Source organism: Macrosteles quadrilineatus, unplaced genomic scaffold, assembly GCF_028750875.1.
Source record: "Macrosteles quadrilineatus isolate MER2022 unplaced genomic scaffold, UCM_ALF_1.0 Scaffold_2__2_contigs__length_208266976, whole genome shotgun sequence".
Taxonomy (NCBI): domain Eukaryota; kingdom Metazoa; phylum Arthropoda; class Insecta; order Hemiptera; family Cicadellidae; genus Macrosteles; species Macrosteles quadrilineatus.
The window spans coordinates 69,723,854-69,740,392 of record NW_026542595.1 but is presented as its reverse complement, the minus strand read 5'-3'; the positions used below and the strand labels follow the sequence as shown (position 1 = coordinate 69,740,392).

At 35.5% G+C, this 16,539-nt stretch overlaps 1 protein-coding gene across 1 annotated transcript; it reads left to right on the top strand.

Moving 5' to 3' along the window:
- The first annotated feature begins 9,605 nt into the window (after positions 1–9,605).
- On the top strand, positions 9,606–16,068 carry LOC128985556 (uncharacterized). The gene is made up of 2 exons (XM_054405155.1): positions 9,606–10,971; positions 15,954–16,068. The coding sequence occupies exons 1-2, from the start codon at positions 9,708–9,710 to the stop codon at positions 15,992–15,994; spliced, it is 1,305 nt and encodes a 434-aa protein (XP_054261130.1). The 5' UTR covers positions 9,606–9,707; the 3' UTR covers positions 15,995–16,068.
- The last annotated feature ends 471 nt before the right edge of the window (positions 16,069–16,539 follow it).

Sequence of the window (16,539 nt, the reverse complement as noted above, 5' to 3'; positions counted from 1 at the left end):
AATCAGGTGTACCACAAGGCAGTGTTCTTGGACCTATTTTGTATATTTTGTTCACTTATGACCTTCCAAGTACTCAGGGTATTACGGTTGCAACATTTGCAGACGACACTGCTTTTTTATCATCAAATCAGGATCCTATTCTGGCATCATCAAACCTTCAGGCTGCATTAGACGATTTGTCTCAGTGGCTACAGAATTGGAAAATTAAAGTAAATGAAACAAAATCCGTTCAAGTTACATTTACTATGTCTACAAGAACTTGTCCCCCAGTAACATTGAATAATGTCATGCTTCCACAATCCAACGAAGTTAAGTACCTTGGTATGCATCTCGACAGACGGCTTACATGGCATTCACACATTTGGAACAAACGACTTCATTTAAATTTAAAAACAAACAAACTAAATTGGCTCATTGGTCGAAATTCAAAATTATCTGTTGAAAATAAATTACTTTTATACAAAATTATATTGAAACCTATTTGGACCTACGGTATCCAACTCTGGGGAACCACTTCCAACTCAAACATAGAAATAGTTCAAAGGTTTCAATCGAAAACATTGAGAAAAATTTTACAAGCACCTTGGTTTGTCACAAATAAAGTAATTCATCAAGATACAAAATTACCCTATGTTAAAGAAGAAATAAAGAAACGAAGTGAAAAATACCAAAGAAAATTAGAGACCCATCCAAATTTCCTGGCAGTCAACCTCCTCGACAATAGTGAAGCTACATATAGGCTCAAAAGAGTTAATCCAATAGACCTTCCAAATCGTTTTTAGATAAACTTTTTAAAAGTTTTTTTTTATGTTAGTGCACTTGATGGAGTGTAACTAACCCATGTTAAGATGGTTATAAAATTTACTTATTATTCTAGTATTGAATAGATTGTAAATAAATACTTGTTAAAAAAAAAAAAAAATTTGTATATTTACGAAATCTTGGTTACTGGACTATGACAATATTGACTCCGCTTAAAAATTTACAGATATATATTTTTGATTCATATTCTTCCTGTTTTCAATTCTGTATGTTTTATTTTCAATATTTTAATCTATATCTATAAAAGAGGAACTATGTATGTATGTATGTGTGTGTGTATGTGTGTATATACGTTATGGACTCCGAAACCGCTAGACAGATTGTAATAAAACTTTCAGGCATTGTTAAGCATCTTTCAAGGATGGTTCGAGTGAAGTTTGGTGCAGATCCGTCAAAAGGGCTCTGCCCTAGAGGGTTTTAAGTGGGCCAATGTCAGACTTTTTGATCCACAATGTTTACAAATGAATATAATTTAAAAGCAGATGTTTACTTTCACCAACTGTTTTGTAGGTTTGAATAATCACAACATTCTGTATTAGCATTAGTCATGATTTGAAATAGTGCCACAGTGTTTCTACAGAGTGCAGCACAGAAAACTATTTTACTTTTTAATAAGTCCAAATGTATTAAACCCCAATCGCAGCACACCTGTGCACTCAACAACGTTTAAATTCTCCAATGTTAAATATTAAAACATAAAAATCTTTATCAAAGTATTATGAACAATAAAAGAGATGACTTTTTTTTAATTTATGACAACAGTTAATTTGCAACCAAATGGTGAGTGAGCGTAGCGAACGAACATCAACCTGGAGGCGAGTAAGCGTAGCGAACGAGCTAACCTGAAAACAAGTGAGCGCAGCGAACGATTTCCAACCTGAAGGTGAGTGAGCGTAGCGAACGAACTTCAACCAGGACGTGATTGAGCCATGCGAATACTTATGAAGTTAAGCGGGGCAAAGCCCGCGGGTACAGCTAGTAAATTTATATTTATAAATTGAAATTGAAATCAATAAAGTGCGAATTAATGAGCTGATGTCACCTGTCTGCCATGTTATCATATGGGACGTCTGTCACTAAACAACACCGCTTGTGACGTTGCCAATTCTACCAGGCTGCGGCCTGGAGTTAAAGGCGGCCGTGCTCGAGCGCTAGACAACACCACTTGCAACGTTGTCAATTCTACCAGGCCGCGGCCTGGAGTTGAAGGTGGCCGTGGCTGGAGCCAATTTTATTGTTAGTTCTGCGTAGGTCTCTGTAGATGTCCTGTTTTGCTTACAATTTGTTGCTTGTTATTTCAGTAACTTAAAACCTCGTTTAACCAAATAAAACTATCTAACTAGGTGGCGTTCGTAGAGGCATCCATAAAATTGAGCGGAGTCATCAAGGGTTCATATTATATTGTTTTTGTCATACTGCAGTAAAAACAGTAGTTTTAATGCATGCGTTGTGGGTCTAAAGTGGAATTTTTACTCTTTAGGGAGTAAAAATCGTTTTTAGCCTCTTTGGATTAAAAATCAGCTGTAGTCAACTCAGTTGTAAATTTCTATTGAAAACGATTGCATGTATCGATTCGTGCTTCGTAATAATTTTAACCTGCAGTCTACAGTCTCTTCCCATAGCATTTTAGCATTGCAGATACATTAATCCATTCCCACACTCAACACTGCTCACCTTTACTACTTCCTTCACCACCCCCTACGTCGTGGACCTGTTTCCCTCTCTTCCTATAGCATTTTAGGATTGGAGATACATTAATGTAATTGTCAAAGACAGTTCCCACACTCTGCACTGCAAGCCTTACTACTTCCATAGATAAAACATACTCCCTTAGCTACTTCCTTCACCATTTCATACGTCATAGACCTGCTTCCTTCCCTTCTCATAGCATTTACATGTTAGATACATTTATCTAACTGCCCAAACGGTTCCCCCACTCTGCACTGCCAGCCTTTACTACTTCCTTCACCACTTCCTACGTCGTGGAGCCTGTTTCCTTCCCTTCTCATAGCATTTTAGGATTGAAGATACATTAATCTAACTGCCACAGACGGTTCTCACACTATGCTCATACTTTACTACTTCCTAAGCCACTTCCTACATCATGGGCCTGTTTTCATCACTTTCCATAGCATTTTAGTATTTTAGATACGTTAATCTAATTGCCACAACCATTCCCCACACTCCGCACTGCTAGCCTTTAATACTTACTACCTATTATTTTTAAGCTATTTCTTTATCTACTGCACTAGCTGTGTGCCCGTTCTACGCACGGGGATCTTATTAATTGTAGTCAGTTATTTATTTATTTATTTATTTCCTCTCAACGGTTACACCATTTTACAGCGAATATATGGTATGTTACATGTTGTATCTAATTGGCCGCAAAATATTGATCAACAGTAACTACTCTAATAATAAATATACAACAAATAACAAATAATATAACAATAACAAAAGCATAAAGAGATTTGCACACAGTTTATCCTGCTTTACACCTTTAAACCAAATTTCATCAAAATCGGACAAAAATTACTCAAGTTATCGCGTTCACGGACACACACATATATATATAGCCTATATATATATATAAAAATTTTAACGAATGGTGTTTTTGGACTCTGGGGACATCAAAATGAAAAAGTAAATCGGTCCCGGCTCCAGGTCTTACCATGCCACCTACGGTAATAGCTTACTTCTCTATAGGGAAATTCGCTAAAAATCGGTCGGGCGAACGTAAAAATAGTGAGAAATTCCGCCGATTTTTAAGCTTTTTGGAGGTGATCCGGAAGGTCACCGAGGTCGAAAATTTGGATTTAGCATCTCGGTACTATTACAAACAACATACAAAAATAAACCTACTACCCCATTTCATGCAAGGTAAAATGCGTTAGGTTACTGGATTAATAGCTACGTTGACTTCATTGTTACACATGTTCACACATGTTAAAACTATAGAACTATAGTTAGTAAAATTATGTTTTATTTTTTCTTATTTTTGCTTGAAACCAAATGCTGAATCATGCTTGTACCTCCCGCAGACTGGAGAAGCAAATAAAAAAACGCTTCAAGCAAATCGTTGTGCAACATTTTGGTTCAGGTGAAATGCTGGATCAGTGTGCGCCCAGCCATTCACTAAAATAAAAGTTTGTTTCCCTTGTCTGTGGCCCAGCCTAACAAGGGCAAGTGTGAGTTCGGAACGACATCCGACCTTACATTAGTATTTAGTAAAGTGAAAGTCTGTGAGCTATAGAAGACCAGAGCAGCGAGGTGGCGGAAGGGCAGCAGTTTGTGATGTTCAACTCCCACACGAATCCATACATTCCCCTTAGGGTTGGTAGCAATGTCCAAAACCGGTTTTGGGGGCGGCTCGTTCAGCGCACCACTGGTGAAATATGGAACTACGGGGACTGTTGGCTAAACACAGAAGTTGTACAGATGAGTAGCCACGGAGGTATAAAGCCCACTTAACACTAACAGTAAAAGTTTCAACAGTTTTGACTAGATCAAGTAAGTGTAAGTTATTGACGTTACAAACATGGATGATATTGACAAACAAAACAATGAAGAAATGAAAAAAATAAATTGTAGGACACTTACCTTAATTGTAGGTTATTGAAACCTTCTTATTAAGAACAGAATTTGGTTTGCATATTTTCAGATATGATGGCAAAACTATTATATATAAACCTTCGCAAATACAGTATCTGACAGTTTCAAGCCAAAACAAATGCTTCGAAAATAAATGTAACCTGGGTCGTGTTGGTCCATATGTTAAATCCAATGATTAAACTAAAAAATGCTTTTTTATAGATCTATGAGGCATAGCCCTAATGTAGGCCTATAATTGAAAGTTACCTTCCACAATTAATGGTTAAAAGTATTTAAGGTACTACCTCAACCTCCCAATTTAACACTTTATTCGGGTTGACATTTTCATTATAACGGTACTTTTGTCCTTTCCGTGAAACACTGAGAAATAAGGACATTAATGCGTTACCAAACAGACATACACACAAAAATACAGAACTTAGTTAGGGAATTTGCTACGCTTTAAGCATAACAAAGTACTTGTAAAATTAGTATCTGAAATATTTGTTAATGTCATCAAATTTCATCATAACAATGTATATTTGCTTGGACCGATGATGACCCGTAATGACGGCTTACTATATGAAATGAAGTACTATAGACGATTGGTAATTTATAGTAAATATTACCAAAATAGGCCACGAACTATTGATACATAAACAACGTAATGCGTTTAAACAATTCATGATGGTTTGCTGAATAAATGTTTTACTAAAATGCGTTATCGTTTTCTTAGCATAAACTAACATTTTGGAATCAAGAAAGAAAAAGCAAAAATTGTACAGTTAAGAAATCAATTAAATTGAATATGCCTGTAATAATAAATAAGGTGCAACGCCAACGATAACTAATTTGTAAAGTACAGTGATGTGTTTTTGGTACCTACTTAAAAATGATTCTTGCTGCTACCAACAGTACCAACGGTTCTAAGGAATAGAACCGGTACCAAAAACCAACGTTCACAGTTGAGAACTATAGTACAGCCGACCAATTATATGAGTTAATCAAGTCCCGAGGTTATTGATCTCTTGGTTTTGGATTTTCTCGTAAAACGTTTTAAAACGGCAATCAAAGTTATTTCCCATTAATTGCTTTATTTGTAAACCACTTTTAATGTAAGCTTATCGGTGTCAGTTTAAAAAAAAACAACCTCATACAAACAACTTTTTGTTATTTAATAGATTACGTACCTATTCTCTAAACAATGATTGGTAAAGGCTATCTATTAACATAAGAAGGAAATGTGACAAAAATCACACAACGTTGGGTTTTTGGACGTTTGTAATTTTATTTCATAAGTAGGTTGGCCGTGTATCCTAGGGAAAAGTACCGGTATCAAGGATCGTCGTCGAAAAGGTTGTTATGAATAATTGGGTAGGCGTACGTACCCAAGAGATGGGCTATGGGCCTATTGGCTGTATGGTCCAGCGATTGCATCACACGGTGAGTAGGTACTATTGACTATATATATAGTCAATGGTAGGAACCGAAAATAACACATTAGAAAAGTGGGTTTAGCATCATCCGTAAACCTCTGTTACAATCACCCACTGTAGTTGTGATTTTTTACTTTACACTTTACACAACCGCCATGGAAGCGTCGTGTCAATGAGTGGAAACCATGTTTCTAAGCTATTGGCGACGATAATTATAAAATTTAAGTTTCCCAGCCGTATACAACACTGATTCAAGGTCTTCTTTCTGGTTATCAAAACTCAAGAACAATTTATACACAAAGAATCTCTGGTTCCTGAACTGGATGATGCCTAGTTATTTAATTAAATTTAATTTCATTTACACGGTTACACTATTACACTATATTATTGCACTTTCAATTAATTAAATCCTTTATGTAAGAAAAACGTTTTAATCTCACTTGGTTGGGATTTGCATTCAAACGTGATTGAAAAAGGTTGCGGTATTTGTAAACAACATTTGTAAACATATCAGTGACAGCTAGGAAAAATAATCTTGATCCGAACAGTTATGCAATAAAAATTGGACGAAAACTTGACATAAATCGCACAAAACTACATTTTTGAACGTTCGTAATATTATTTACAAAGTAGTGAGGCCATCTTTTAATGGCTAAAGACAATCTCTCCAATCCAGTGAATACATTAAAATGACTTGGATCTTGATAGGTACTCTCGTATTCCAGGAGAAGATAGCGTAAAATGCCATCTTGAGTGTTACAGACAGAGGGAAAGACAGACAGACAGACAGACAGAAATTGAGATAAGACTCGTTTCTGCTTATTTAATGTATAAGACGTAAAAATAACCTAAAAATATATAATTCTGAGCAATGTACAGACAAAACTCTAACCAATTTTATTTATATAGATTCAAAAGTTAACAGCTGATCATATGTCTTTGTTTATGTGTCAAATACTGCTTCCATAAGGATTACATTGAAACTTTGATAACCAGAGTGGGGCGGATTTCTGGAGAGACTTTTTTAACGCCATATATGTTGACACTCACCAATATGGTCTTTATAACCATGCAAAATTTTAAAACGATTGATTCAGCCGTCTAGGAGGAGTTTGCGTAATTACGAAATTCATAAGAGTTGACGTATAAGAGCTTCGCTCGCTCCGCTCAATCATAAACAATAACACGTCCACTAGCTATGAAACCAAACAGTGAGACACAAATACTGTAATGAGAAACTAACCCTAAAATAATAGATAACAGGATGGGAAATCTACTAAAGGACCATGCTTTATCTATGATACTACGGTATGGTATTACGTTTACGTTATAGGTGTTATAGCTTCTTGCCTCAGTTTATTATGTTGTTACCTATTGCCATATTTTATTACTTATTTATTTATTTTACCTTCCAACGGTCAAGAACCAATTTACAATATGTTGTATAAGATGACTTAATCTAACTTAAACATATACATACAAAAGTAATTTTTGACAATGACATGCAGTAAGTAAATACAATTCGAGCAGTCTCAAAATAGACGTACACAAAGCAAAACTTTAAATAACAACCAATGAACAAGAACAACAAACAAGAATAGTAAGTGAAAATATAAATGAACGACAAACAATATGAGTTACAACAATAACAATAAATATATGAGTTTTAACAATAACAATAAATATATGAATTTCAACAATAACAGTAAATATAATTTTAATAATAACATAGAAGACAAGATTTGTAAAAAGAGAGAAACATTTATTGGTTTGAAACAAATATAATAACAGTAATTTTGGGTGGTAACTATGATGGGCGGTGGAAGTCAGCCAGTACCCTCTACCGGATTGTTTTTTGGCTCTCTCTGGGTTTTGTTTAATTATTGTAATGTTTAGTAAACTTATTGCTGTTAATTATTTACAATGTTGTAATTTATATACTTATTTACACTGATTGTGATTGTTGTTAATTATTCACTCTGATTGTTTTGTTGTTAATTTTTTAGACTGTTTGATGTTATTGTTACTAACTTATTCACAATGTTGTCATTTTGATAATTTACTGATTGTTATTATTGTTAATTATTTACACAGGTAGTTGTTATTGTTGTTAATTTTTCACAATGCTGTAACTGTTGTAATTTCGCCCACATTGTTCACCACCAACACCATAATTTTTTACGCATCCATATCATGTTTTTTTTTGTATTTTGTATCTTGTTGCATGTAAATCATCTCATGTATTATTTTGTAAAATGGCGATTCCCGTCAAAATAATGGTTAGGGTTCACTTACACTAGGAATCATAGACAATATGAGCCACTTTCCTTCCACCATGCATGCTATGAGCCTCCAAATATGTAATTCTTGAAATACATGGCTCACTTACTCTACAGACCATAGTCTACGAGCCTCGTAAATAATATTGAAGGTTCACTTACTCTACAGATCATAATGCCATTGCCTATACAAGGTGTATAGTCAATGATAGTGCCCATGAGCCTCGTGTCTTATATTTAAAAATACAGTAGGAAGGTTCACATACTCTACAGATCATAGTGCTTATGAGCCAAGCGTATGAATATTTTTTTAATTCAGAATAAAGACGGCTCACTTGCACTACAGTCCATTTAGCTACACGTCACGCGGTTTGCAGCGCATCGTTGCAGGCGTTTAAGGTAAACCAATACCGCCGTTCTGCTTTACTTCTGCCGTTTACTAGTCGTGCAGCATTAAAGAGAGCTTATTATATTAATGAATTGAATTGAATTTTTATCAAGTGTACTCGTTACTCGCAAGCAATTGCCAAGTACCAGTATTACAGGAGCTATTTTAAGACTTATAACAGTCATAATTTTAAAGTGACTAAAAATACTCTAAGTGTGTATTATACAACCTGATATTACTCAAAATGTGTTTTATTCCATAACGTTTCATTAAATTTAACATAAAAATCACGCTCCCTCCATTTTTTAAAGTATTCAGTCAAAAATTTAATAAATTTGCTTGCGCGTATAGGCCTAGTAGGCCTACATATTTTTCCTAAAGTTACCTAACAATGTACATGTTCTCTCACAGATTTGAGAAAGCAAAGTGGCCAATTCGCTCATCATTGAGACAATGTTAACACTGTCTCTGGAGTGAGACAAAGTAATTAGAGTGAGACAATGTTAACACTGTCTCACTCTAATTACTTTGTCTCACTCCAGATTTTCAACGTGAAGGCACGAAATAGTGAGCGCGTAACATGCAGGCAACGTCGTATGCGCGCGATATACGTTGGCAGCACTGGCTGTAAATCAGCTGGTCAGCTGTTGTACTGTTGTATTTGTCACTTAACATTAAATTTTATATTAAAAGTTCACTTCTGTGTAAAAATAGGTTATGTTTCTTCACCAATTTATTTGTTTTATGGTAACTGTAGGAAAAGTATAATGTGCAACTCAAGTTCAAAGTACAATTGCCTCACTCGAGAAACCATTCCTCACTCGCCTACGGCTCGTGAGTAAGGATTTCTCTCGAGTGAGTCAATTGCTCACTTTTCTCACTAGTTGCACAAATAACTATTTTTCACGATTATAAATAATTGAGGTGATGCAATACACTTATGTAGGCAGTATTAGCTCAGTGGTATTAGTATATTATAGTATTAGTATATGTATTAGAGGTGGCTGTGCCAGTAGCCACTTAAGAAGAAGAACCAATTTTTGTCTGCTTCTGCCTTCTGCTTGATTGTGATTAGATTTGAAGACGAAGACCTAGGCTAAATGTTTATATTTTACATTACATCAACTAGTATTTTATTTTGATTTTGTCTATTTCATATTTCATTGCAATTATTCATTTTGTTTCTATGTAATGGTTAAAAGAAGTTCTTTATTTATTATGGCTGGACATGAAAAGAATCGATTGGACTTAAGTTTCTGCTGTGAACAGTGCGGTAAAGTATTTAGCTACAAATACAACTTAACTGCCCATTTAAAGAAGAAGCATGGCCCTGATAGTCATTTGGAAATACCAAGTAAACTATTTATCTGCGACTTTTGTCCTTCTCGGTACAAACAAAAGTGCCACTTGTTAGCGCATCAAAGGCTAAAACACGACCGACCAACCACTAGGCCTGGTAATTTAAGGTGCCCTATTGTTCAATGCAATGTGCTTGGAAGTAAAATGGATTTAAGAAAACATTATAAAAATAATCATGGCATTGTCCTAGGCACCAATTCACTTGATTTTACCTCTTTTGAAGCTTTTTTTAAATGGAAAGAGGAGGAGGAAGCCCGAGTGAGGGCAAAATTTGTTAAAGAAAAAGGCTCTGTTGAAAGTACTGGTGGCAAATGCCACACATTTGTTTGTCATCGAAGTGGATGTTATGTCCCAAAAGGAAATCATAAAAGGTGCTTAAAAACTCAAGGCTCAAGTAAAATTAATGGTTATTGCCCTGCGAAAATGTGTCTAATTGAGAAGTCAGATGGCATCTGCTACTTAAACTACTTAAATACCCATATTGGACATGACGACTTATTGGTCCACTTGACTTTAAGCAAAACAGAGAGAACGAATCTTGCTGAAAAAATTGCTAGTAAAATTCCTTTTGACGAGATCCTGGACGGGGTTAGAAATTCTGTAAAGGGAAAGTGTGACAGATTACATTTATTGTCTCGGCAAGACCTTTTTAACATTCAAAATGAATTCAACCTTAGCAGCAGTGGCATAAGTCATGAAAATGACGCTATAAGTGTTGAGTTTTGGGAAAACCATAATTTGAATGAAAACCATAGTTTGGATCTCAACAAAAAGAACTTCCTTACTCACATTGAAAAACTAGTGGCTCAAGTAAACTCCACAGAAGAAATGTCATCTCTGTGGAAAATCTTTAAAAAATCAATGATCCATATAAATACAATGAGGAAAATCAAGAAGGAAGCAAACCACCAAGAATTAATGAAAAGAAAATGTAGTAAAGAACCTGCAAACAAAAAACTGAGTCATCAAAGGCCATATTTTAAGGCTAAGGATAAGAGGAAACCCAAGTTGACAAACAGAATATTTAACAACCCTATTCAAAAAGAAGAAATAGAAATGATTGAAGAGCTCTCAAAAGTCTCTACTTTGCCAACTGGTAAGGCAATTTAAAGTTAGGCCTAAGTTTTTACAAGTACTACTTAGATCCAACAACGGGTGTAGTTTGGTACCGTATACAGGCATATTTTTTTAAAGAGACCTGCCACTGTGCATCACTCTGCAGTTAGGTTAGGTTATGATAATGAAGGTAGTTTGGTGTTTTCCTGTTAAAGGTAGCCTAAATTATTATCAATGATTTTTTTCTCAATATAGGCCATATCGATAACTTAATTTTTCGATCTGATATATCAAAATTAACAAATTGAAACAGGCTATTTCTGATAGCTGGCTGGCAACTGACTTAAATAAATATTGTTCAGTAAGTATCAACAAACAATTTACAAAAATATATACGGATTAACTTATATTGAAATGAAACTGAGGGTACAGTTTCTTAACTGGGCTATGCTAATATTGATTGAAGCTATCGAATTGAAAATATTGATTAATAATCAATATTTTTAAATATATCTAGGCTATTATAAAATACTATCATAACCTAACCTAACCAACCAAACTTGCTGATGGTGAAAAAATCGCATGAAGGTTTACTAATCGAATCGATACTTAGTTTCAATCAATATTAGCATAGCCCAGTTAAGAAACTGTACCCGAAACGGAAGCTAACACAACTACACTTTCATTTCACTACATTTCAAAATTCTGTTTGATAGGCCTTGAACTTATTCCCCACATGCCTTTTCTATTATCAAATATAAAGGCTGCACTTTACTTTACGTCCTACACTCATTCGAATGAAAATATCGATTGATATTACGATTACTAAACTATTTCGATTGCAATATTATACATCGATTATTGCATTGTTTTTGTTTTAATATTTACATTTTTGTTTAATTCATTGTTTTTGTTGGTAGGCCTATAAGTCATTTTTAAAGAACTTCACCATGAATTATCGAGAATTTGGTCAGAGTATTTATGTAATCCAGAAAATTTTTTTAAATGGATGCATGATCAAGGATTAGTAGCTTACCTGATACTAATTAATGTGACGTCTGTAACGAAGATATGAATGTTAAAATACGAGGTGAAAGTCAGGTAGATTTTAGATGTCAGAAATGATCTAAACCACACTCACTATCTATAAATGCATTAAAAAACACCTTTTTTGAAAATTCTCGCTTTGGATTTGTATATATTTTGACATTAATGTACTTTTCACCATAAACATCACTAACTACGAGTTTCTCATTTGTGAAACTAGCACTAGATTGATCACTACAAGTAGTAAATTTCTAGTAGATTTCTAAGGAAGACCCTTTCTTTTTCTTCGTTAAAGCTGTGAAACAAAAGCTGTGAAACAATTATATCCTGGAAGATTTTAACTACCTACGTTTAGTAGGCTATCTAGAATGAGGATATAATTTGTAGTTTGGTTTTTGTTTGGATTTTTTATCCTATTAAATTGTTTTATTTTTAAATTTGTTTATTTACAAATTTAAGATAAACTAACTGATCATAATTACAGCTGATGTATAATTTAAAACGCCTATTAAAAATCAATAAAAAATAATCGTAATTAAGATTATTCAATATAGATTAATCGATATCGAACAATCGATATATCGATTAATCTATATATAGGTGTATATTTAGTTTTTCAATACTTCTATATTAGGACGGAGGCCACTTATTTTACAACGCGCTGTGGTGGTTATGTTGGGTTAAAAAAAATATCTTTACAGGACTTTCCTCGTTTCGTTATGAATCAAACGATACCAGATGATTCATAAAGAATTTATGATGACCCAACCTAACCTAACCGCTGTAAACCAAACTTTCGCCCTAATTTCTCTGAGGCCATATTTCTACTACCAACAACAATTCAGGGTACCTCTCAAAGTGACAATCCATTTTGGATGACTTTTTCAGTTAATGCGTTATTTTCCTTATGTGATCTGTTAGGGCCTATCAGCCATGTTATGTTTAATTGACCCAGCCAAGTCGTTTTTACTCCTCAACTTAAAATTAGATACCGTAGTATCGAAACAGAATATTAAAATATGAATCATAAAGAAATAGTGGAAAGCCATGTTTACTCGTTTTATTGACAAGTACCTGGGGACCGAGCTTTGCTCGGGGGAAATTATTAGTTTACTCTGAAAAGTATTGCAGATACATTAATCCACTCCCAATCTCCAAACTGCTAACCTTTACTACTTACTTCACCACTCCCTACGTCGTGGACCTGTTTGCCCTCCTTCCCTATACCATTTTAAAATTGCAGATACATAAATGCCACAGACAGTTCCCACACTCTGCACTGCTAGCATTACTACTTCCTACACCATTTCCTACGTCATGGACATGTTTTCCTCCCTTCTCGTAGCATTTTAGGATTGTAGATACCTTAATGTAATTCCCATAAACAGTTCCGAGACTCCAGACTGATCACCTTTACTACTTCCTTCACCACTTCCTACGTCGCGGACCTGTTACTCTCCCTTCCAATGGCATTTTAGGATTGCAGATACCCTAATCTAATCGTCATTAAAAGTTCCAACACTCCGGGCTGCTTGCCTTTACTACTTCCTTCACCTCTTCCTACGTCGCAGACCTGTTTCCCTCCATTCCCATAGCATTTTAGGATTGTAGATACCTTAATCTAATCGTCATAAACATTTCCCACACTCCGGACTGCTCAACTTGACTATTTCCTTCACCACTTCTTACGTCGCGGACCTGATTCCCTCCCTTCCCATAGCATTTTAGGATTGTAGATAACTTGATCAAATCGTTATTGACAGTTCCCACACTCCGGACTGCTCACCTTTACTACTTCCTTCACCACTTCCTACGTCGTGAACCTGTTTCCCTCCCTTCCCATAGCATTATAGGATTGCAGATTCCTTAATCTAATCGTCATAAACAGTTTTCACACTCCAGACTGCTCGCATTTACTACTTCCTTCATCACTTCCTACGTCGTGGACCTGTTTGCCCTCCTTCACTATACCATTTTAGAATTGCAGATACATAAATGCCACAGACAGTTCCCACACTCTGCACTGCTAGCATTACTACTTCCTACACAATTTCCAACGTCATGGACCTGTTTTCCACCCTTCTCGTAGCATTTTAGGATTGTAGATACCTTAATGTAATTCCCATAAACAGTTCCCAGACTCCAGACTGCTCACCTTTACTACTTCCTTCACCACTTCCTACGTCGCGGACCTGTTTCCCTCCATTCCCATAGCATTTTAGGATTCCAGATTCCTTAATCTAATCGTCATAAATAGTTTTCACACTCCAGACTGCTCGCCTTTACTACTTCCTTTACCACTTCCTACGTCGCGGACCTGTTTCCCTCCATTCCCATAGCATTTTAGGATTGCAGATTCCTTAATCTAATCGTCATAAACAGTTTTCACACTCCAGACTTCTCGCCTTTACTACTTCCTTCATCACTTCCTACGTCGCGGACCTGTTTCCCTCCATTCCCATAGCACTTTAGGATTGCAGATTCCTTAATCTAATCGTCATAAACAGTTTTCACACTCCAGACTGCTCGCCTTTACTACTTCCTTTACCACTTCCTACGTCGCGGACCTGTTTCCCTCCATTCCCATAGCATTTTAGGATTCTAGATTCCTTAATCTTATCGTCATAAACAGTTTTCACACTCCAGACTGCTCACCTTTACTACTTCCTTTACCACTTCCTACGTCGCGGACCTGATTCCCTCCCTTCCCATAGCATTTTAGGATTGTAGATAACTTGATCTAATCGTTATTAACAATTCCCACACTCCGGACTGCTCACCCTTACTACTTCCTTCACCACTCCCTATGTCGTAGACCTGTTTGCCCTCCTTCTTTATACTATTTTATTTTAGAATTGCAGATACATAAATGCCACAGACGGTCCCTACACTCTGCACTGCTAGCCTTACAACTTCCTTCCCCATTTCCTACGTCATGGACCTGTTTTCCTCCCTACCATTACATTTTAGGATTGCAGATACCTTAATTTAATCGTCATAAACAGTTCCCACACTCCAGACTGCTCGCCTTTACTACTTCCTTCACCACTTCCTATGTCGTGGACCTGTTTTCCTCCCTTTCCATAGCATTTAAGGATTGCAGATACCGTAATCTAATCGTCATAAACAGATCCCACACTCCACACTACTACCCTTGACTATAGAATCTAGTAATCTTCAGTATAATCTTTGCTCAATAGGAACAACTGATGTTTTTCCTTTTGTACTGTATTTTGTTTTGCTAGTGTACTGTGGATAGACAAATTACAAGTCTTTTGTTTACTTTTTCCTTGTTATTTAATTCAGCCAACATGGTTACCTAGCAACCCATAAGACTAATGTTAAAAAAATGTGATTTTCAGTTTCATTTTTCTACGTATTTAGATTTTTGTTGGCAGTTCTAACTGTAGTAAACTCGTTTTTAGGCCAAAAATAATCTATTTACAACATTTGAAGAAAATCGTTGGAGCCGTTTTTGAGATCTTGGTGCAAGCAAGCAAGCAAGCAAGCAAGCATACATACATACATACAAGCAAACATTGCTCGTATTAGAGTATAGGATTCAATGAAATGTTGTGAAACCACTTATGTTGTATTTTAACCAAAATTGACATCACGGTAATTGTGCAGGTCTATCTGACATCAATAAATCAAACTCTCTATACCGTATATTTCAAACTTCCCTTAAAATAATTCAAAATACAGTAGAACCTTCATAACAAGTTCATTGGGATCACAAAGTAAGACTTCTTATCAAGGTTGACTTCTTATCGAGGTTTGCAATAATATGTGATTAGGGGTAAAATAGTTTGGATTTGAAAACAACCTTTGTTATCAAGGGTGACTTGTTATGGAGGGTCTTCTTATCGAGATTCTACTGTATTAGGTACCTAGGTAGAATGACATAGGGTGGTATCAAATGAGAAGTGGTTATAATTGACTGACTTTGATTTATAATCTTCATTAATTTTTCAGGTACCAGTATGATCGAGAAATACGCACACCAACCTTGTTGATACCTCCTCAATAACCTCCAATTTGATGTAACTTGCCTAATGTCTATACCAATTACATTTTGTTATCCTATTGTGTAGTCTTTTGTAAATATTAATCTTGTGGGCAGTACTATACATTTTTACTGTATAAATTAAAATCCATTTCTGTGAATAAATAGCGTGTCTACTAAACTTTATAAAAATGTACTTTTATCCTTCTGCAATTTTGCCCTCTAGTTTTTTTTGTGTATGCCTAAGCTTACTCAATTTTTGCATTTAATCTTAACTAGCTGGCCCGACAGACGTCGTCCTGTCCTAATGTGGTTTTATGTCATAATGCTCGTTCATTTTCAAGATGAGCTCGTTTGCATGGCTCAATGACGTCCTGGTTGAAGTTTGTTTGCTACGCTTACTTACCTTTGGGTTGGAAAACAGGAGCGGGCGCATGCGGAGTTTTATTCCGCAACACTAAAGCATAAATTTTATCCATTTTACTTGTTGTTATAATGAAAAACTAGTGTACCTGTTGCTCGAATTCGAGCAATTGTGATAAACGAATAAAAGTC

Coding starts and splice junctions, on each gene's coding strand:
- LOC128985556 (XM_054405155.1), top strand. CDS start 9,708: ATGGTTAAAAGAAGTTCTTTATTTATTATGGCTGGACATGAAAAGAAT. Junction 10,972..15,953: donor AGTCTCTACTTTGCCAACTG/GTAAGGCAATTT, acceptor TTAATTTTTCAG/GTACCAGTATGATCGAGAAA.